The sequence below is a fragment of the Amblyomma americanum genome, chromosome 1 (genome assembly GCF_052857255.1).
Source record: "Amblyomma americanum isolate KBUSLIRL-KWMA chromosome 1, ASM5285725v1, whole genome shotgun sequence".
NCBI lineage: Eukaryota > Metazoa > Arthropoda > Arachnida > Ixodida > Ixodidae > Amblyomma > Amblyomma americanum.
Window position 1 is genome coordinate 36,992,199 of NC_135497.1, and position 24,132 is coordinate 37,016,330.

General features: G+C 43.5%; 1 protein-coding gene across 1 annotated transcript in view; it reads left to right on the forward strand.

The window, feature by feature from the left end:
* Positions 1-12: 12 nt before the first annotated feature.
* The window catches only part of Sec8 (exocyst complex component secretory 8), a 112,630-nt gene continuing 88,510 nt past the window's right edge, over positions 13-24,132 (forward strand). Inside the window, exons 1-10 of the mRNA XM_077645457.1 lie at positions 13-409; positions 658-698; positions 802-890; positions 1,015-1,077; positions 1,153-1,291; positions 5,781-5,869; positions 5,943-6,019; positions 9,966-10,161; positions 11,260-11,459; positions 20,881-21,087. Of these exons, the coding sequence (XP_077501583.1) occupies positions 338-409; positions 658-698; positions 802-890; positions 1,015-1,077; positions 1,153-1,291; positions 5,781-5,869; positions 5,943-6,019; positions 9,966-10,161; positions 11,260-11,459; positions 20,881-21,087 (1,173 nt within the window). The 5' untranslated portion in view covers positions 13-337. The remainder of the gene's footprint in view (positions 410-657; positions 699-801; positions 891-1,014; positions 1,078-1,152; positions 1,292-5,780; positions 5,870-5,942; positions 6,020-9,965; positions 10,162-11,259; positions 11,460-20,880; positions 21,088-24,132) is intronic.

Sequence of the window (24,132 nt, forward strand, 5' to 3'; positions counted from 1 at the left end):
TTCAGCGCTGCTAGCGCTGCGCAACGTTGGCGCTGCGCGCACGCAGACAAGGAGCCTCCATCACCTTGAAGCGAGCAAATAGCTTCACATTATAATCTGAACAATAAGCTCTAACTTATAATTAATTTACTTAGCCGGGTTTTATAATTATTTATATAGTATAGCATTTACTTATTGTAAAAATTATTTTTCCACCTTCGACGCAGCGGCGGCAGCGGCTGAAACAATGACCATCGCGAAAATGGCGTAACTTTAGATGTGTGTGGCGGCGTGAGTGCTTGGGGCAGAACTTTCGCGTCAAACGTGAACATTTCCGCCTTCATTAGTACATAAGAAGATGGCAAACTATGTCAGTTCATCGGGCGGCCCCGTGCGGCCACCGAGAACGTTTAAGACGACGAAAGACTCGGTAAGTTTTTGCTTTTTATCGCAGCTTGCATTTTTACCGCTGTAGGCGGATGTGGGCCTTCATAGAGCTGTCTGCATTTCGTGGTCTCTGCGCTATGTTCATTGCCGTGCACGATGGTGCTGTAAACAAGGAAAACCAAGGAGAAGCGTGCGTGATGTTGCCGGCTGTCCGCTAGGCGATAGTTTGGCCGAGGCCCGGCCTCCGGGTCGAACCACTTGTAACACGCCCTTTCCTTCGTTTACTTCCAGAATGGCCTGCTTATATCGGTTATCAGGTCGCTCTCTGCCAGGTATATATGTTTTATGTGCTTTTTCACGGCATGCATTTGCTCGAGCCCTCTGCAGTGCTCGGGACTCATTGGTCGTTTCCGCCGTTTTCTCCAACCTTGATAGCCAAAACAGCGCCGATCGTGATCGTGAGAAAGCGAAACTTGAGAAGGACTTTAAACGTAGCGATCAGAAGTTGGATGACTTGGTTGCACGTGAGTAGGAGGAATCTTACGGAGACTTGACTCATTTTCCTTTGTGTGCGGCTGAATTGCCCTGCAAACGTGGTGTGTGCATATTTTCTTGTCTTCTCTGTGAAAGTTGACGGTGTTTTTGCAGAAAACAAAGAGGACCTTACTCGAGCGATGCAGGATTTCAGTAAAATATCTTCGAGAATATCAGGCAAGTTTTTTTTTTTCGTGCATGCTTCTGAGGTTAGATTCATGTAGTGCTGATAACAAAACTTTGGCATAGCAGCGTCGCGCAGCAAGGTGCAGTGCATCAAGGAAAAGCTGACAAGTTGCAAGACCCTTCTTCACTGCAAACGGGATGAACTGAAAAAGCTTTGGCTCGAAGCTGTTGAGCACAAGCATGTACTTCAACTTTTAGAAGAAATGTAAGTCAGTACTGATTGCTGAGTTGGTGTTATGTCTGTTTTTATATGCACGAGGTGTTCCATAAGATATGAACCCAAGTTTGTGAAAGGAATGGTGCAGTGGGGTAATGTTCATGATTTCCTGGTCTCATTAAGATTATTTTTAGAGCTTAAAAAACTGCAGTTCAGATTACTGTATTTTCCTACATGTATTTCCAGTTTTTTTCTCCAAATTATTTGCAGTGCAATTTACACACTAGCTTTTGTGCAGATTTTCTAGAAGTGGAGGAAACTACACGAAATGGCTGCTCACTTTACACTGCGCTTTTTCCATAGGGTTTACGAAGAGTTTTTCATACATTTTGAAGTAAGCTTCCCTCAGTGGGCTGTTGCAGCAGCTGATAAAATATGAGATAAGCCAGTAACTGCTGTTTCTTGGTCAAAGTGAATGACCGGTGGAGTAATGATAACTCGGCACCATTGCCCACCACAGCCCTTATTAGTGCACATTCTAGTGTTCAGGCTAATGGCTGCAAGAAGTGCTGTTTGAATGTGTGGATCTGATTCTGAGGATATATGCCACGAACTGGAATTACTGGAAACACTACAGGTACGGCGCACAAGCCGAGCCCGCTTATGTCATGCTAGAATCCCCCCACCGTAGTGTGTGATCTATCTCTGACACACTTCCATAAAAAAAAAAAAAAACTCACAGGAACACGTCAAACAAGAATACCTTGCACCAGAAGAAAATTATGAGAAATACACTGCATTTTACACAGATGGATAAAAAACGGCCTTTTATGTCAGAAGTGCAGTGGTAAAAAAAAAACTGGGAGAGAACAGTAGTTACCACAAAGCGCATCAGTTTCTGCAGCCGAATAATGCTGAAAATGCTGCAAATACTAAAGAGGTACAGGCACAAAAATTTTGAACTCAAACAAAAATATTATTTGATTCATGGGCGTAAGGAGATGCCTCTTGCAAGTTTAAGTTGCAGCCCTATGGTGGAATTTTTATTTAATATGACTGAATGTTTTTTCCGAGGAGCTACTTGGCATTTCCACCCACATCGAGTGATGTCAAGGTGCACTTGCCCCCAATTATTGTGACTTCACCAAACTGAGTGGTTCTTCTTAGGCACAGGCAGCACTTGCTCATGGCGTTGACGTCGTTGGTATTGTAGTAGAGGTTGGCCAGTCGACTCTGACGTCAAGGTGCACTTTAGCATTACCACTGACAGAGACCAATGCTGGTACATAATCGTTTGTAAATAATTATTAACATTGCGCACTGGTGTGTTGAGTTCACTTTCCTGATCGCTAGGCCTGCAGGCCTGTTTCAAGGCAAAAAAAAAATTGCACACCAAAAAACTTGGTGTTTGTACCCCTTTAAGTTGGGGAGGTGGTACTTCGCAAGGTGTGGGTGAGGATTTTTTTCGTATCTCAGCCTCTGTTGTGACCAAAAAAAATTTGAAGCTTGCCTGGATGTTTGACCTATAAGTTGGCGTGAAGCAGACTAAGTTATCTTGAAAAATACTGTGCTGATTTGAAGTTAAAGGAAAAACAATATCCATGCTATGGAGCTTTGAGAAAGGTACATTTACAAAATAACTTGCGATCTGAGCCACAAAAATTTACGTAAGTGTGTAGTATTGGCTGGACTACAAAAATGGTGTATGAATGTTTATTTCCTGAAAATTACATTTAAAATTTTTTACATCTAATTTTTCACACCTTCTTCAATGATATAAGCATTTATTTTTAAAAAATCTATTCATATCCTGGGTTTTCTAGAAATTTCAGTAGATGGAGGAGGCGGGCATTCGAAATTTCTGAGAGTTTAATTTGATTTTTTCTAAAGGTGGACGAGAAAATGTTCACTGAATGCACAAAAGCTCCATTTTCAGAGAGTGTCATTAAAACTTTGGTCACATAGTACCAATCCGAAAATGTGCCTGGTACCTAGCCTTCAGCGTCATCTGCTTAAAGTGGTTTATAAAGTTGTTCCTGGTACATTCCTTCATCTTCTACCTCTTCTTCCATTCGGTAGAGCTACAAAGGTATGGCCTTGTTAACGGGTTGTTGTCCATGTGCTTCAGCACCAGGTTACAAAATACGTCTATCTAATGTAGCACACTGGTTTGCTGAAAACATGTGCTTCTCTCATGTAATTGTAAGGGAATGGGGCATCTCTGTCTTCGCAATGTATTCAGAAACCAGCAAGCAGCCGCCACGTTTTATAAGCGCCAAAAACTAGGCTGCACGGCTAGCAAAGCAACTGATGGTGGTTCAGCACTAGCAAACAGTGGCAGTGCACCAAAAATGAAACTACTTAAACTTAGAATCTTTTTAAAGGGAAAGCTTTACTAATCCCCTCCGTAGCTTCTTCGCTGTGTGTGCGAGGTTGACCTTGAACCTGGGAGAAACTGCGTGACAGCTATGGCACCACTCGGCTGCCACCGCCGAAGCCGAGCGCTCGCCTCTGTTTCATTGTGTTCATTGGCGTTGGCGTTGACAGTTCTAGACTCGGATGAATTTGAGGAAAGGAAGGGCGCCTAACTGGCTCCCTGGGTCAGTGGACGCCTCAGTCACGCTTTGAGTATGTGGGGGTGGTGAGAGAGAGATCTGGGCTGCATGCATTACCGCTTACAATGTCATGGCAGACAGGCAGCACTGCAGCAGTAGGCCATAGTGTTCATTGGGTGACCAAGCTCTCGCGACCAACCATTAGTTTAACTGCCGCCTGCCAGGGTGGCAGGGTGGGCGCGCTGCCTATCTAGTGTGGGGAACGCACTCAACGTTACAGATGCCAGGCATGCTGTAGAAGATCCTTTCTTTATTTGGAAACAAAAGAAGCTATGCAAATGCATTCTGCCTCAAGCCACACTTTTTTTTTAGACAGGGAATATGTTTAATTGGAACCATTTTCAAATATCTTCCAGTGCTCATGTGAGCACACTGTTCGGAGGGCGTGTTCTTTAGGAATACTGTCATTTTTAAAGTACGAAGTCAGATAATCATTCTTTGTTAACTTTTTCTACCATCCCCCATTACGAACAGCATGGTCTACATTGACTCACTAAGCATGCTGATTGCGCTGCATTCCAGAAAAGCAGTACAGCCATTAATAGGCGGTATCATACACAGTAAAGCAACAGACACAACACAAAGACAAAGAATAAAATTATGCTGGACCCCGATCCATGTCAGCGTAGCCTGTAATGAAAGATTTGTTGTTTGTGTTGCACGAGCTCACTGAGGTGATATAGAGGGAGCAGTATTCCACACAAAGATTGCCTGAAGCTAGTAGAGAGCAAACTAATAAAAAAAAGTGGCAGTACATTTGGCATCATGAAATTGCCAAGAAACTGCACCTGGTAAAGCCGATCTCTGGACATGCACACCTTACTGATACCTTTATACTCATGAAACAAGGAAAGGCTATTTGTGAACTATGTATCGAAGTGGTCATTGTAAATCATGTTTTATAGAAAACTTTTGAAACTAAGAAAAAAGCTTTTCACAGCATTTTACAACAAATTCCTTTTACCACAACTTACTTTTAGGAGAGAATGTGATAGTAGTCTTATTACGAGTTGTTAGGTTCTTGAAAGAAGGAAATGTCATAACCAAAGTTGTAGTCGGTAGCTATTTCCGCACACACTTTTTTTTTGGGGTGGTTAATATGGCAATAGCCAACAGAGGTTGTCTGGGTAGTTTGGTGGTGGTGAAAAATGAATGTGCTTTTACATCCGTATATTTACCTCATGTATGTGGATTTGTTCAGCCAGTTATTGTGCCAACCTTACCGGGAGGCATGGCTTGTAAAAGGGGTGATGGTATTTGGCTTTTTAACAGTTAGAAATAGATTGTAAGCTTCAGTTATGGAGTTTCTTAATTTTACAAGAGACCCCCAGTATTGTCTTTCTGTAGTAGCAGCTGCTTTTAGAGGGTAAAAAAAAAATGAAGCAGTTTAAAATGATTATTGGAATGTGTGTAGCATGATTTTAAATTTCTGCTCATGGAGGGGCACATTTACTGGCCTCTGCAATGGTGTATCCAGACAGGTACAGCCGGAGCTGCTGCCAGTGTACTCCACCAGACATAATGCTACCTCCCTGGCTTTTGATGCTCAGTTGATTGCATGGATGAAGCTGCTCAGAATACAGCTAGCTATCTTTTTAAAGATAGTGTCAGTTTGTATTTCGCTGGTGCACTTGAGCTTCTTAATTGAACCTTTTTGCATATTTTTATATTTCAAAGTAAAGTAATCTTACATTCACCTAATTAAAGAATAAGAAATGTTCTTGTGCACTTGTTGACTGCCAGGAATACTGCTTGAATCTCTTAAGAAATGAACCAGTATAACTTCTTCAGTATGAACCAGTATAATTTTAAACCTCGGTTAATGTCAGGTGTAGCACCCTATATACGTTTCCTATCTACTTTTTAGTGCTTTTTACAACTCGTATGGCTCTTGTGTTTCAAGTTTGGTGTTTCATTTGCAGTGAATATTTGGTTGAAGTACCAGAAAAAATTGATGCTTTCCTGAGTAAGAAGCAATATCTTCATGCTACACAACTTTTAGTGTCTTCTGGTAAGTGGGCTATGTTTGCAGTACACTTATTTGTGTGTATGCTTACTTGAGCCTCGCCTTCGTTTGCCTGCAGTAAATCTTGTTGAAGGAAGTCTGGAAGGTGTTGAGGCACTAAAGGATGTGAAAGGAAAGCTTATCTTCAAGAAGGAGGTAAGCTTACCATATTAGAGCCTCTTTGATGCTTGTACCAGGCTGTATTGCTCTCCCAAGTTCAGCTGCTGATGTTCCTCAGGAGCACATAGAGTGCACTATATAGGTGCTGTCACATGTTTATTTTTTACATTTCCCTTTGGGAGCGAGCTCTGCACAGAGCACTGTTCAAAAGCATGTATCCATAGTATGGAACATAACAGTGATGCTCAGTTCATTCACATTTCGCCTTGATTAATGCTGCCAAGCACTCGGGGGTCACGTGTCGAGCTGCCCGCGCAAGTTTTTAGAACAGGAATGACAAGAGCCTTGCTGCTGGGAGTCACGGCCTAACAGTTAGGTTGTGCAAGCCATGTAGAGGAGTGCATACCACAGCATCCCGTTTGTCGTTGAATGTTTATACTGCCAAGAAAGTAAGCTCTTTCTTGGTTTGCATGTTCTGAAAAGTTCTGCGGGCACCTGTACTTCTGATCACAAAGTCTGCTAAGAGAAAAAACTTTTCATGTTCTCTTGGTTGACTTCTTGAGAGTCTGCTCTTGGGTGTACTGTTTTATGCAGGCTTTAAACTCAGTAATGCTTATCCTGAAAGCTGCATCAAATTGAGCTTGGCAGATTTGATGACGATGATGGTTTTTTATGGTGCAAGGGCAGCTTGGCCAAAGAGTGCCATGGCACAAGGTATTTTCATCTAGAAGGTGGGGTCAAAGACTCATTTGCCAAGCATTTCACCTCATATAAGCCACGCACTGGGCCGGGGGAACGCTTGTACCCATTGTATCACCGGTGGGTACCCGGTATTAAGTTTGGCAGATTTGCTGGAACCTGTGAGAAAAAATAAGATGCAATGAGTAAAGGAAACACTGGATGAGCACTGATTGAAAAATTGGTTAGGAACTGATTAGCTTTTAGGACAAGGCACAGTATATATACCGGTATTCTGTGCCTTACTTATGGTGCTGATGCTAGCAAATATTTATTTTCACCAATCTTGTGAATGTTCTTCTCTTCTGCAGTATATTTCTAGTACTTGGGGCTCTTTTCTGTTTATTTCATATGTGCATTACCAACAGGCAGATATGAAGAGCAGGGGGTCTCTTCCATAGACAGATTCGTGCATTTTAAGTGTGAAAAAAAAAAATTGATACCAGGATTAGCAACAATTAGTAACATTATTAGCAGTAAAGCATCTTTTCAATGGACTGATTAACAAAAATGGAAGTACATCAACGGTCAATGTATATTAAAAAGTTTTAAACCATTGTGGCACCTCTTTGAAAAGTAGAAGAGCAGCTCAGAATCCAGCCGAGCCCACTTATAACGGCTGCTGTAAGGAACACTTGCCTAATATCAATGAGGGTGGAGCTACCGTCAAAATATGTTACCGCTATGGCACTGCTTATCAGGTAACAAACAACCGTGGCTTTGGTTATAAAAATGAGGCACTGTAAACTCTCTTCCGCAGTCGAAAGACATGCACTTCCCACCAGTGCGGAGACTGAAGAGCGTCTCCCAGCTCCCGTAATCTCTCCAAAGAAATTGTCGACCCCCAGGAAAACAATAAAAAAGGCGGCATTGAAATTGTAGTTAACCCCGGCCAAGTGTACCCCAACAGGCTACAAGGTCAATCAGCATGTGCCAGCTGGGCAAAGCGTCTAAATTGGAAGTGTAAGTGTGAAACAGGGGCAGTGTTGAAAGTGAAGCTACTGCAAACAGCTGGTGGTCAACTAATGACAACGATTTGAGAATTTGAATACCAGTCACATGGTATGCCTTACTTGCACTGCCAGTCATGTGGTTTGTGCCATGTGCCCAGTTGGATCTCCTCCTTCTGCGCTGCTGCCACGTGCAGGCAGCGTGCAGACATCATGCATTCTTTCTGCATCACCCGTGTGTATCACCCATGCAGCGTACACAGATCAGTGAAAACTGAAATCGAACAGTAGCCGATGGTTTTCGGGGAAAGTGCTAATTCTCAACTGCATTGCAAGTTTATGTGCCTCTATTCAACACAAAGGTTACTTCAAGAACCTTGCAGTTGAGGTGGTGTGTCTCTATTTGAGTGCTTCACATCCTGCGCACACATACACTGCTGTAGCTTTTTTGCTGCATCTTTAAAACTTTGTCGAAGATGAGTATGCCGACCTACCACCAGTTGCCGTGAACGCCTTGCTCGCTGTCGCTATTATCGCATCTGCAGTGACTTGGCCAGGAGCTCATGACCGTGCTAAAGAGAGTGTGGCTTGAAAAGAGTCCACTTAGAAGAAACGGGCATGAACAGTGGACTTTTGAAAGAAATAAACGCCACTTTTCTCCAGCTTTCTTTTTTTTGCTGTAAGAGAGGAAGTCTACTGACTATGAACTTGGGATACAACGAATGCAATCCGCGTGACCGTCGTCAGGTTCGTTATAAGTGGGCTCAACTTTTTTCTGTCCCACTCTTAGAATAATTGAGCTTACCTTCTCTTTCTGGTATGCAAAGTGCCTTTTCACAGTTTTTGATAATTTCTAAACAAAACAGAACACTGTGTCCTGAACTCTCTCCAGTTTGTTGTCCAATTATTTCATGTAAGGGCTCCAAGAGACGCATGTATATTCAGGTACCGTGATGGCATAAGAAAATGTTCCTTGGTATGTTTTGGGAACTGGCAAAAATCTATACAAAGATCCAAAGACACCAGCTGCCATCTTTACAATGTAATTTATTTGCTTTCACCACCGTAGGCCAAGCTGCCACGGTGGCTCAGTGGTTATGGCGCTTGGCTGCTGACCCGAAAGACCTGGGTTCGATTCTGGCCACAGCGGTCGAATTTTGATGGGGCAGAATTTTTAGGGGCCCATGTAGTGTGCGACATCTGTGCAGGTTAAAGAACCCCAGGTGGTTGAAATTTCCCGAGCCCTTCACTGCGTTCCTCATAGCCTGAGTTTCTTTGGGACGTTAAACTCCCATAAACTAAACCACTGTAGGCAAGCAGTAAAAACATGTTTATATACTTAACTACCTGCGATGTGCTTATTACAACATGACTGGTGCCGTAGGGCTAGGAATGGGTGAGAATTTACAATGACGGAGGGCTGTATACGTCTCGTCTTTTAAACTTTTGTTCAAGCCATGTCTCAAGCAGCACACCAAGCATCTATTACATCTAAATTGTTTTGCAGGATTTGACTATAATTTGACCTGCCAGTAACTTAGCAAATGATGCAATCATCTGTGAACATTCTTAAGGCGTAACATCAACATTATGTACAGTAGGTATGTGGAGTCCCTAAAGACAACTTTAGAGCATGCATGAGTTGACTGGTACATTCCAGGAAGAACATCAACAATAACAAACTGATTGGGTACTGAATGGTACTTGGAAATCCAGGTGGTGACGTTTTCATTCAAATTGCAGTCGCATAATTTTGAAACAAGGAGGACATGAGCAGCAATAATAAATGTGTTTTTACAGTCCAGAAAATTTGAAAATACATAAGTAGCATACTAATGTCATGCCTAGACTTGACTGCATAGAACAAGTGAAAATTTGGCTTTCCAAAGTGTGTTGCACTCTGTGCATTTGCCAACTGATGATGCACTCCTGGCGTCAAAACCTCTGCACAAACCATGCTGCACTGCATGTGGGCGGCCACCTGACGATACTCTCCTCAGCCAGTTTCCTAGGAGAACGATTTGTTCAAAGTTTGAAATTGATTGGTTTAGTTTGTCTGAGAATTCATCTGATTGGTACACTTCACCTTTTTTCTAGCATGTAAACATCGTACAGTTCATGCTTGGATAAATGTATGTTATTCAATGTCTGGGTAATCCTTTCTACAGTGATTTTTTTATTTTTCTGTGACATGCCTTGTTTTTTTCATGCTGACCCTAGTAGTATGCATTTCCACCAATTTTGATTGTTGCAATGAATATGATGTTTGGGACTTTATGTTTATCCTTTTACAGCGCATGTATGAAGACCTTGTAGATGAATTGCACAGGCACTTGTACCTAAGGATGACAACAGAAGCAGTACAAAAGTTCCGGCGCCAAAGTTCAGACAGAAGAGTGCAGTTCGGCTGTGCCACACCTGCAAGATCAGTGCCTCCAGAGTGTCCCGCCATTACACCCGTGCTGAACACCGGCTTTCAGGAAATGAGATGTGAGCGTTTTTCCATTCTTGCAGTCTGTTGGGGTTTCACTGCTCTTAAAAGAAACACAGATGCCCAGAAATAATCCACTGACTGCTATTATAGCATTTCTTAGTCAGTTCAGCTGCCTGGGTTGTAAAACAAAAATAATTGTTGCATTTCTCGACGCGCTACGATGTGACCTTTTGAGGCATGTTGAAGCAAGAGCTTGTGAATCTCCCTGCAGCAGTAGTTGACTGTTTGTTGGATTATTAATGTGGAAGCATTAGATGGCTATGTTGACACCGGAAGTGTCCGCAAAATGTGTTGCCGGAAGTTGATTGCCTGTGACGTCATCCGGTATATGACGCCATGAGACATTAGAATAAAAATAAGAAAAGAAAATTGGGGTCTAGTTGGGAATTGAACCCGGCCCGGCGGCGTTCGAGATTATGTGACAGGATGACGCAAAATTTAGATAGAGATGACGTCGCTCCAAAGCGATGACGTTACACACCAGCTGAGTCGCAATCGCTGTCACGTGCATAGAGCCGAGAGAAGGAATGATGGAAAGAGATGCGTGGCGCAAAACCGTGTCCGCCGAAGACTCGCATGTGCAGACGCAATTCCAGCGATGTCATCCCTTGTTGACCTCAGTGTGGTGGCAGTATTCCCGAATAAATTCACCAAAATTTTGAGGAATCGTTCATCGTACAGCATTGTGGCTGGTGTCATAGCATTTCTCTTTGCATATAGCTTACATGTTTTAGTCAAGTTGGAGGCTAGCTTGTGACAGGGATTGGGACCAATGGCATATGCACCTTCATTGCATGCTTTCTGAGACTGCATTTTCTTTTAAGGTGGGGTCAAGTTGTCCACCGAGATGTGGAGATGTGAAGTTGGAGGCTAGCTTGCCACAGGGGTTTGGAGGGAGACATATGCACCTTCGGTTGCTACAGAGATATGGAGATTTGAGGGCTACTGCACCCTTTCCTTTCCTCAAAAACCTTTCCTTTCCTCAAAACACATGCTTTCTTATTCCTCCACATAAGCAGACTTAAGTGCCCTCAGAATTTTTGCCTTGGTTTTTCCCCACCATCTTGCTTATTTGCTGTTTACCCCCTCTGCAGCCTCTAGCCCTGCTTCCACCAGCTTTACAGTTGGCAATTCCCTATCCATCAGCTCCTCAGCTGGCGACACTGAGATGAGCAGTTTGCTCAAGTTGGAAGAGTCTGGCAAGTTTGGGGAAGCACCACATCTTGCATCCAAATACACTGCCATCCTTGTCAAGTGCTTAGCTTTACTGAACCGTATTGCTGACACTGTTGAGGTACGTGCATCCTGCATGGTGTACTCTTCTTTGTTTTTTTTTTTTTGGTGATCTGTCAAGAATATATTGATCAGCCTTATTATGTTGAAGTTGTTCATTTGGGTGAAACATTTTTTTTCCACTGCTACTGCTCCCACTAGTGAAAAAACTAATTCTTGAAATAATTTTTAAAATAAGTTTAAAATAATAATAATAAACCCAGTGTTAACATGTACTTTGTTTCTTTTGTTTCCTGTGTTTTTTCACTGGTCCCATAATGTTTGACGCACATCAGCTTGTCTACATGGTTACCTTGTTAAAATAATTTTACAAAATCCAGCCTGCTTAAGATCTACTAGTATAGCCTGTCCAAAATTATTGCTGTTGTGCAAGTGAAAAATTGGAATAAGCTGCACAGAAAGCCAAGCAAGTGAAACAAAAATACATTTAAGAAGGCACACAAATGCACAGTAGCAGCTGAAGACATATGAATGCCAAACAAGTGCAAGCAAGGCAGCAATCTGGGCTAGTTGGCTGTACAGCCCCCGTCAAAAGTATACAGCCCAAGGGGTTTGCTTCTAACCTGTTTAATGTGGCTCCCTAGCACATCTAGCAGTCCAAAGCTTGGTAGGATTGAGGACGTGAAGCCATTCTTCTTCCGAAAGGTTAGGGTTGCATAGGATGCATAACAAGACATACAGCAGACCTCACAAGCAAAACCACTGGGCCGTATACTTTCGATGGGGGGTGTACATGTTACAGAGCAGGGTTGCACTAGTTTGGAAGCTGAAACCCAAAGTCGTAGCAGTTTTCTCACTTCCTTGAATTATAGTTGAGGGATGATTATTTAGCACTCATTAGTATCCACCTGAGTGCAGCCATATGGCTGCGAAGCAGCGCTACGCAGATTTTCCAGAAATATTTATTGAATTCTATGACTGTGACATGTAGTTTTAATTTATTAAGATTTGTACAGGAGTCTTGTGCCCTTATGTAATTTGTGAAGGCTGAACTGAACATATGTTGTTTTAAAAGGTGCTAAAACAATGCTGGTCTTAACATATGTTATTTTAAATATGTTCAAACAATTGATTTTATTTAGTATATAAAAAATTGTTTAAGCATTAAAACCATACCATATTGACTCGGCCAGTCTGAGGCTTTGCCATGTTACATCGTACTGCGAGCTATGTGCGTTGCTAACTTGTGTCAAATCTGAAGTGTATGCATAGGCCACATATTGAAGCACTTTCGCTGTTTTACTTGTGACAGCCTGACACAGAAAAGATATAATTAGTGATGGTATTAATAGTGTGGTAATGGCATGTATTTCACTATCTGATGATGCTGCACCTGTCCACAGTGTAATCAGTGCAACTGTCATGTCATTATTAGTATTTCTTTCCATCCATGACAAATTTCTAATTATTGCCATTTAGCAAACTTAGTAAGGTGTCCAGAAGGGCAAAAAAATGCAATTTTCTGCATCACGGGATGGCTTTGATACAAAGTGGTAAAGCTTTTATTTCAGGTAACAGAATTTTGAAGTTGCCATTCATTTTTGTGTAGTCTAGTAACGTATTTTATATAGTATTAAGGTGCCATCTTCATCTGTTCACCTTGTCTCTTTTTGTGGCGGGTATGTTTGCTGCGGCAGCAATTTTTGGAGCCCTAATCCCTGTGGATTATGGCCCACTGGGGGGCCTCACCCTTAAATTTTCTTGGGGGCAGCATGTCCTACCAGTGAACTGCTGGCAAAACCAACTTCTTTGACCTGCAACAGATGGGAAAAAGTGATCATGCATGCGTGGTTTTCACAGGCTTTTTGAAACTTGCTGAGCTATCCACAGCCTCATTGTGTGCCTCGGTATTCATGTCTGCACATTTTCAATACACGGCGTGACCGACCGTTTAAATACCGAGTATTGCAGTAATTGGCCATTTCAGGGGAGACGCAGGTCTTCAAATGAAAATTTTTAATGTTAGATATCATAGTGAAGTTAAGTGGGTATATTTATACAGTCGCCGACCAATTTTTTGGACTCGAAAAATGGTCCGAATAATCGAACAGTCCGAAAAATTCGTGAAGTACAAACAAAATTACTTTATTGAGATAAAGTGCTGTAACGCTGCTGTAACGCCTTCGGTGTAACGCCCCTGCTGTAACGCCTTCGGGCAATGCGGGGTAATTATTGAATAAAGAATAAAGAGATGAAATTGACTTAAAAAAGTCACTGATTTTATCTTGCAGCAGATTTCTCTTGCTGGTAATGATTTGCGCCTGTATTGTTGCCAAAGTTGTGCTTTCTTCGTGCACGCTAGACAGCAAGGTCATGGCGTTTAGTTGAATACCGTATTTACTCGTGTAATCCTCGCACTTTTTTTCCCTGAAAATCAACGCGAAGTTTGGGGGTGCGATAATAATGCAGGGAAAATTTTCAAGCAAATGTTTCGGAGTGATGAATGGGGGAAAGATGAATGGGTGCAAGATCAGGATTGTCAGGTCCGCAATTGTAAATATAACGAAAACATTACTTTCAAGCGTAACTTACCTTCGTTATGAAAGTACAGGGTGAATGTAAGCTCAAGCTGCTAAAGCACTTTATTTGCCGCGCGCAACCTCCCCGTCACTACTCGCGTTGCGTACGTCCTGCAGGCAATTCTACTCTTCATCAGAGTCCGTGTCGACGCTGGAATCGATGGTTTCTTCATCTTCCGATGCTTCTTCGTCGTCCCACACCAGGTGGTCCTCGGTCGCATCCAGGGTGTTCGAAATTCCTGTTTTCTTGAAGCTTCTGGCCACCACGTTTACATCAATCATCCCCCATGCCTCTCATACCCAGCTGCACAGCAGCTCCACGGACGGTCTTTTGATCTTGCCGCCCGGTGTCAGAGAATGTTCACCTTCGGCCATCTATTCTGCATACAGCCTCCGGACGTTATCTTTAAATGGCTTGTTCAAAGATACGTCAAGAGGCTGTAGCATTGATGTGAGGCCGCCGGGTATAACAGCCAGGTCCGAAATATCCTACAAGTCCGAAATATTGGAGTCCGAATTACCCGTTGGCTACTGTAGACGCTTTACAGCGCAGGAGCATGGGCGCCGCCATATTTGGTCACGTGACCGTTTTGCCATCGCCAGTCTTTGGACCTTCTCGTTCTGATGGCTGGTGGCGCACTGGTGCCCGGCTGCAAGACCCTTTTCTGGCTCTCGCTGTGAATAGCGAGGCATGTACGCTCGTTCTGGCATTCCCGCAGCTACTGTTGGCTCTGAAATAAACTGGCGAATGGCGTTTGTGATATGCTTATGATTTTTTTTGTGGAACAACACATTAACGTTCTGTTCTCCCTGCAAGCACCATGAAGTCGCAAGACAGCTCTTCGAAAGACAGCGGCAATTGGGTCGCGTAGTTTCCCATATGTAACAAGTGCGACTGTTTTTCTGACACTAGACGACAGGGACATTAGCTCTAGATATTAATTCGTCGCTTGGCGTCCGTACACAAGCTGTGCAGCAGCGTTTCGCACTACACGCCGGTGCTGCTAACGATGGCTCCAAAGGCCAGAAGTGGCGGCCGTCCTAGTGGCGCCGCCTGTCGTGGACAGAACAAACTGCTCTCTGTAAATGGTCTATACTTCTCCATCCTGTTTTCAAAAATATAGTATATCTCAATTGGTTCCTATAATATGGAAAAGTAACTGAAGCCTGATCATATCATTTCTTATGGGTAATTAAGAAACATTCCATCAACTTTTGTTTTTCAAATTGAAATGGAGCTGTAGTTAGACCTGCCATGTGGAGCTATGCTGTTTATAATTTTATTGAGAGACATCATCATATAGCAATGTTCAGTTGTGTTGAAACACCATAAATATGAAATATATTTCAAGTGACATTATTGTTCACAAGATTTATTATGTTAACTCAGCCATAAAAAAAAAAATAGCACAGCTCCATAGTTTGGTTCTTTCTGAAATCAACGGCATAAGGTGAATTGAAATTGTAGCATGAAAACATAATGGCTGAGCTAGAGAGCACGCACATGCTACCCAACGTTTTTCTTCTTCCCGCATGTTCCCTCTCTCGGTCTGCCCGCCGCTGTTGCCCCAGGAAATGGACTCCATCTTGCGTCACGGGTGCTCTCCACCGTCCCCGCTCCCGACGCGCGAAAGCTACCGGTGCCGTAATCATGCGAGCAACCGCGTGGTGGCGATGGATGCATGTTGCTCGTGCTGTTTCATTTTTGCTCTGCCCCATCATTTTGCATTCCTTCTGAGCATGAACTGTTGTAGAGCCACGTGGTATCATGTTTCAAAAGTGAAAGCAGCGGAGATACGCCGACGCGTTGTCTCAACTGTGGTCTCTCACTGACGTTCCTCTCATCTTGGTTGGTGCTTCATCGTCGTGAAACTCTTCTGTCAAATTTTGCAACTCAGCACAAGCTAACTGATAGTCGGCTTAGCTAGTTCGTTATATCAAGGTCAACCACCACACGTTCGTTACACGGAGGTCTCAAATACACGCGCTTCAATGGGGGCGGCATTCAGGTATTAAAAAAACTTCATTACATCGAGGAATTCGCTATATGGAGGTTCGTTACATCCAGGTTTAACTGTAGATGGTAACAGCTAACAGCGCGCGGCCTTTCATTTAGAGTGAACTTTTTTTCGGGGGCCAGCCAGCGTTGGGTGCGGGCCCGGGTGCTGACGTATACGCAGCAACATTCACTATACCATACACTTCCATGCAGCCAGAGTTGCGGTCTGTGTTACACTGACACTTGTGGGTCACAAGCCAGTCATTGTAACCTTCTTCTTGCGGCTGTGGTCCAAAGGTACATCCAAGACAAAAAGTTTGAGTACACAGTATGGTGAGGCCAGTGTAGAGCTCGACAATGCAGCCCACACTGATGTGGGAGCTGCGACCTCGGGCCATACAGGATCCATCAAAGACTACGTCAATATCCCCAACAGGGTTAAAAAAGTCTGCATACATATCCTTGATGATGGCCACACTAGCAGGTTCACTTGCAGTAGCTGTGCCCTCGCAGGCTTGCACAAAAGTTTTAGGGTGCCCATGAAAGGTGTGATGCACAGCTGAGTGTGACAGGTTCATGCAAGCACAAAAGTCTGCAAGGGCAGTCACGCCTTTGCCTATCATCTCTCTCTCCTTCATGGCCCTCATGTTGACTTCAAGGGAGTGATGCTGGAAGTTCTACTTAATCTTGTGCAAGAAAACTGCTTCTTCTCGAAGTTGCAGGTGCTGCAGACGAGCAGCAGCTTTACAGCTAGGCCATACTCTTTTATCTGTTGCCTCACTCAGATTCAAGTTCTTGCGCTGCAGGTTCCACACTTTGCTTATGCGAAGAAGTTGTTCAGCACTTTCATACCGACAATTACGAATTCGGTGCCGGCATCGCCAGGCTGGTACACGGTGTTGACGCCGAGTAGGTCAAACTTGAGCTTTGTAGCTGACTCTTGCGTCAAAACGGTCTTGGTTTGCTCTGCTCCGATCGCTCAACACGCTGCTTCTGCTCTGCTGGCGAGTAGCACATGGCATCAAAATGAAATGTACCGTGATCTGAGATGCAGTTCGTGTTGGACCTTGGTCCCGCGGTGTCCTCAGTGGGCAGCGTGGTTGATGTGCCCGGCAGATCCAATGGGTCTGGCACCAGCACTGCTCAAGGTCCCTACGGTGCGCTCTTGGTTTCCGTTCCAGGCCCATTTCTTACTGCTCCGGAAAGCTCTTTGCGTGCACAGTTACAGTCGGATGTATCCTGTCATATCAGTCACCTGGAAGTACTCCCTTAACAAAACATTGCAGGGCTAGTTGTTTATGCATTGTTTTTTAAAAAGTAATGCAGTGCTGCATATTAAGACGAGGACACAGAAAGAACATGACACGATGGGTGCTTTACTCCCAGCTATTCTTATTGAAGCAGACACAAGTTACATTTATATAGAATGAAGGTACTGAGCGTATGCGTATTCATGACTGTAGGAAAAAAAAACCAAAAACCTAATAGATTAAGGAGTGTGGACTGCATATTATTGCCCATTCAATAATCTGAATTTACTGGCTCACAGGGAGACTGATGTGGGGCTGACGCACGTGTCTCCTCTTTCCTTGATAAAAAACACTTCTGACAATTCGCGAGCTAACCTATCCGTACTTCTACATAAAATTTTGATTCCCTCACATCGTGGCTCACAGCTATGATTGTTTTCATCTTTGCAAGAGTGGCAATGGGCTGGTACGAGTCTGAAATGTTATCTAGTGATTGTTCATGTTCCCTGGCACATTCGTTGACACAGCGGCCAGTTTGCCCTACATATACTTCGCCACATGAAATGAGGGTCTCATCTGTACTCAGAATCTCCTTGTATTAAAAAAAATGGTCGGAATATAGCGCCCGTCTTGTCATGTTCCTTCTGTGTCCTCATCTTAAAATGTAGTGCTGCATTAATTTTTCAGAAAGCAATGCATAACCAATCACCCCCCCCCCCCCAATGTGTTTTGTTAAGCGACTTTCTTCTACTGTAGCATTACCACCACCAAACCAGTGGTTATCCTGTACATCCGTAGGGTGTCCCACAACCTGAAAAGGGTTGGCAACAAGTACGGCGTGCCGATGGTCTTTTCTGCGCTAGGTAAATTGGCCAAGATGTGCCCCAAGGTCAGCAGTGGTGCATCTGCGAGTTCTGGCTGCGGAATGAAACACACGAAGCCATACCTGCAGTGTGCCACAGGTGTGATCTGTGAGATCCCCGTTTCATGTGGCAAAGTATATGTCGGGCAAACTGGCCGCTGTGTTAACGACTGTGCCAGAGAACATGAACGACCACCAGATAACGTTTCAGACTCTTAGCAGAATCTACCCGCCCATTGCCACTCTTGCGAAGATGAAAACGATCGTATCTGTGAGCCATGACTCTAGGGAATCAAAATTCTAAGTAGAAGTAAGGACAGGTTAGCTCGCGAATTGTCAGAAGCATTTTTTTATTAAGGAATGAAGGAAAGAGGTGGCACGTGTGTTAGTACCATATAAGTCTCCTTGCGAGCCTGTGAATTCAGATTATTATGTAGGCGATAATATGCAATCTGCTCTCCTTAATTTACTGGGTTGTTGGGTTTTTTTTTCCTACCGTCATGAGTATGCATGTGCTTGGTACCTTCATTCTGTGTAGATGTAAACTGTCAGCTTCAATAGTACAGTGCCTGTGCTGTCATGTTCTTTCTGTGTCCTCGTCTTAAAATGTAGCGCTGTATTACTTCTTCAAAAAACAGAACACACTTCCTGCGCTTCAAAACAAATCGAACCGAAGGTATCGAGTGCATAGCAACCAGAAAAACAGGCGCCTAAGTATGGAGGAAACAGTGCAGACAATGGTTGGCTGACTGATGTGGGCTGGCGCGAAGCTCAGAAAAGCGAAACCAAAAATATGCAGTGTGACTGTTCTTGGAGACTCGGCTGACGCGGCTGTGCACATGTCGGAGGTATGTGAGTGACTTGGCAGCATGGAGCTCAGGTGCAAGTAGGGCTTTTCGAACGATTGCTTGTCTGGACGATTGTCCAGATATGACATGCCTTCCCTTCTGGAGCCCGTTTGAATTAAGTGGCGCGAGACCCCGTGACGTCTGAATTAACATACAATGGCTTAGGTATACATGGGCATTGGCTGAATTCCAATTCGAATTATTCGAATTGTGGAATTCATGCTCTTTAATTAACGGAGAGTTTACTGTATCAGGGTATAGAAAAAAATACGAGGGGACATTTAAGCTCCCATATATGCAGAATTTCGTTCTCTGCTTTACATTTATAGATCCCTGGGAGTCCTCGTGCCCCTCTTGGCGCGGTGGTGCAGTGGTTAAGCGATGGGTCACTGCCCTGCGATGGCAGGTGCTGCCATCGGTGGGCCTTGTGCGACCCAGGTTGCTCTTCCCGAGCGAACAATTGTTAATTTAAATGCCACCTGCCATGGTGTGCAGTTTGCTTATTATCCGATGAGCAGGTTGTGATCTAGGTCATGTGATCTAGATGGCCCGCCTGCCAGAGTCATGCTCGTGATTTTTCGCTCATAATGGCGACGCTTGATTTTCTGGACAACGAGGCCTTTAACACTGTTGCGTTAAAGGTGCCAGCTTTTGAACAAGACCAGAATGGCAGCTATTGGGGACACGGTTGCTGGAAGCGACAGGCTTGAAGTTCTGTCGCATTTTGCTCCAAAATCGCCATTTCAGTGTTTCGGAGGTGTCAAATACCGTATTTACTCATGTAATGGAAGCAATTTTTTTCCTAAAATTGAAGCTTCAGAAAGAGGGTACGTAAATTACATGGAGATTTTGTAACAATGTCCTAAAGAAACTCTACAAAGGTCGTAACGCTCAATGCATATGGCATATTGCCGTGTATAAGTCGACCTTGCAACTCGTTCCTCTTTCTGGCAAAAAAAAAATTGACTGTAAACATATAAGTATATACCGCCCCCCTGCACCCGCCCCAGACCCGCGTTGTGTAGTTCCCTGTGTAATGGCATGACACCGTGTGCGCAGCTCAAAGCGATAAACTCGGAAAGATACAATCACAAAGCCAGCAGGCAGAGGCAAATGGAGATACAGGGCGATAAAACGGCACCCTCGCATGCGGTCCGCACAGGCCGGCTGAGTAGCGGCAAACAGAACAGCCAACGGTTCAGTAGTTTTGGGTTCTTGCGCAACGCATGCTCCGAAGATTACTGGAAGTTTACACTCTCAGCTGTTCACACGGGAAAGCGAACACAATGTTGTGCAATTGGCTTTTATTTATTTTATTTAGCAAATACTGCCGGCCTGTGTTACAGGCCTTAGGCAGGAGTGGGGTACAAACATATTGATAAAAATGACAAGTACATTGCAAAAGAAGCAGATAGCGAACAGAGCAAACACCTTTACCGAAACCAATTTGCAAATGAATTACCGACTTTTTTGGCATCACTCACTGATCTTTCACAGCCGCACGCGGCAATGCGGCTGCGCCTATCTTCCCAAGCCTGCCCTGCGCACACCCGCGTGCATGCTGGTGTGCTTGTGCAGCAGGGAGCACAAAATATGCGAGTAATTTTTTTTTTATAAATCTGAATAATAAATTAGAGGTACGCAAATCATGCGAGTAAATACGTTATATCAATATTTTAGTAGTTCGAGGTCGAATTAGACCTTGAAACTTTGTTTAAACCTGAATATGCCATTCTTGAAAAATCGAAATTTTTGCCTTTTTTGGCCATTTCAAGACCTGCGTCTTCCATTAAAATGCTTTATGCTTCCTCTGATGCCACATTTTGGTTGTCATGATAATTTTAATTGCATGCTGTTGATGGAGCAGTAGGTTCATGTCTGATGCTTATATTACAGAGGCATTGTTGCATTCATTTTTTTTTTTTTCATGCTTTCATTCTGCAGCTCATTAAGGAACGCTGCCAGACTGAGTTGTTGTCAATGGTGCGTCGGACAACCCAGATGCTTCTGGACACAAGCAATGTCTCAGTGCAGACAGGATCACCACTGCAGCCCCGGTTACTTATGGACCTGTTAGACCTGCTGTTTGAGCAATTCCGCAGTGTGGCAATGGGACACGAGTGTGTTTTGAGCAACATGCATGCCATTGTGGTGAGTTCTCATTTGAAGTGAACTGTAGTGCTGGCGCACCTTCATGGTGTTTTCTTGAAAACTTGACTGAAATGTTTTTACCTAGGCAATTTTTTTAATGTTGGCAGATTTTCTCATTATCTGAAAATGAAGCTTAGCAGAAAAAAGCAGATGCAAAACTTTGTTCCACGGTGCACAGCATTTTGGATGTTGTCGGCAGCTTTACTACAGTAGACTCCCGTTAAGACGAACTCAGTTAAGACTAATTCTCTGATCAAATGAACAATATAAGACCATTTGGTTGATTACCCATATATCTCAATGTAGAAGAAAAAAATAACTTTCCTTACCGCGAAAAAATTACCCATTTTGAGTGTTTTAAAATAAAGATTATATCTCCAAGAAGTGCTCAATGCACTGCGAATTGTTGTACATCAACCTGTAGCTTAATATACTTCCGAACAAAAAAAAAACGGCACAGTTGTGAGTGCAAAAATGTTTGAAAATTTAATGGTTAAATATGTTGTTAACACAAAAATAGAATGAAAGCAGAACAAAAGTAAGCTGCTGCACTGAGCCAGAAATTGATATAAAAAAATTAAAATGTACAAAACATTGCACATGCTCTTGGCTACCATTCTTGCTTTTTTCTGCTGCATACATAATACACTGCACTTTCCGTGGCCTTTCAAGTTAGCCTATATGACTGCTGTGCCACTAGAGAAAGAACTCACGTGAGGATATGAAGTGGAAAAGTAGATGTGGGATTTTCTGTGCGTCACACTTGTTCCGAGTTCTGTTCTTTTTTTTTTTATATATAGCAAAGCTTAGTTTCTATTTTTTTTCTCATTTTTTTTTGTTGCTAGTAGTAGCAAAAATAAACGAAAACCAAAAAAGCCCTAAAAGGGCGCATGGCCTTCCTTGACATCATCATAATCAAGTCTGCTGGCACATTTGGTTAAATATCTTGGCAATACGTTGAAGAGACTCTAAAGTGCCAAATAGAACCACTGTCATCATTTACAAATCAAGCTCACTGCATAAAATAGTGTTAATGGCAAAACGAAACGTGTGAGCACGCGCTGATGTCACGAGCCTCCGAGACGAAGTCTTGCAATCGGAACTGAAATCTGACCATTGCATGTGGTTGTCTAACGTGCCACTGCTGCAGGAGCCTGCAGCACAACAGGCGCCATGATCTCCGACTAGCAGATTACGTCTAGCCAAAGTTTGAGTTTTCACGTCGCCTCCTCACGTTAGAAACTGAAAAAACAAAACTGAAACCAAAGAGATTGTGTCATAGAAGCTAACTAAATAGCATAACTTGTCCAGGAGCGCCAACTTTAAATTTTGGCGAAACGTCTGTCCGATGGCCTATGGCACAAAAAAAGGGGACGTGGCCTCCGTTGACATCATTATAATAAAAAATCTGCTGGCACATTTTGTAAAATATCTTGGCAGTAAGTTCCAAAGACCCCAAAGCACCAAATGACACCACTCTCATCATTTACAAATCAAGCGCACTACTTAAAATACATTGTGAATGGTAAAACAAAACGTGTGGGTGCGCGCTGATGTCCTGAGCCTCTGAACGGAAGTCTCGCAATTGAAACTGAAATACGACAATTCCATGTGGTTGTCTGGCTCACCGCTACTACTGTTAAAAAAGAAAAGAAAGAAAAAGAGAGAGAGAGAGAGCATAAGAACTGACAAACGTGCTCAGTGTTGCCTTTCACCTCCGAGGAGCTCGTGGCAAAACGGACGCCATGATTAGTGACTGGTCCAGTCAAAGTTTTATTTTTCACGTCGCCTTTTTGCGTTAGAAAATGAAAAAACAAAACTGAAACCAAAGAAATAGTGCTAGAAGCAAACTAGATGGCACAGCTTGGCCAGGAGCACAGCCTTGAATTTTTGGCAGCAGGCTCAAAATGTTGGTCATATATGACCGATGGCCTGCCGGGTGGTAAGGACTTTCAAGCAAAGGATGAGATTCTTCCATGCAAGAAAGTTCATCCCGACAATATAACTTCTGTGCAACTTTAAGCAAATGTGCGGGGAAGATTTTGTGGGGGGCCACGCCTCCTTGCAAGGGACCTTTCTTGCTAATGTGGAAAAGGAAGGGTACCTGCACTCCTGCCTGTGCACGGTGAAGAGATGAGGGATCACATTATCGTGTGTGCATCACATGCCACATGTTGCCGCCGGCGGACTGAAAGGCACGGAGGCATGGAGTGCACCCGCTCATTGACTCAGGTAGGAGTCAAATTTTCAACTGACATGGCATCGCAATATGCTTTATCACGGCGTAGAGGTGGCCACATATCTGCACGGCATGGGCACTGCCTGCGGCAGATGGAAAGGCGCATGGTGCACCGGTTGGTAGAGTTGATAACAGCTACCCTGCAGAAGGAGCAAGAAAGAGAGAGGTGCATGGCATCTTCAGAGCTCTCGCAGCCTTAGAAATCTAGCCAAGAACAAAAAATTATAAATAGTAGTCACTGTGGAAGAGAGTGTGACAAAAATGGTATATATGTAAAAAAAAAAAAAACTAGACTAATGCTGTTTACAAGTAGGATAAAGTGACTTTGTTTCATGCCTTCGCTGTTCAGCTCAGCTCATTTCATTCTTAGGACCATATATGTTCCGTTTCCAGTTACCCTCGCACTGTTATAAAACATGTTATAAAATCCCTTCTGCTTTTGTCAGGCGATAGACAAATCCCAGTGTGGCACAAACTTGGTAGTGTTCTTGCTAAACTGAAGAAGTTGTCAGGTGGTAAAAATCATTTAATTGCTAATGTTCAGGGCCTTAAAGGTCAGATGCGTTCTGTCTAGGCATGTGCAAATATTCGATAATTTTGAATATTTGGTTGAATAGCAAAGTATTCGATATTTGATTCTATCCGAATGTTTGGTATTCAAAATTTTGAAGTATTCGTCTCGAGTGAATAACGTTTCTGTAACTTTTGCTGCGTATGGTTTCGGCTCACTGCACCTCCTCTGGGATGGCACCGCAGTTGCGTGCAACCGAAGCCCCAACTCCACGTCACGCGCCTATGCTCCCTCA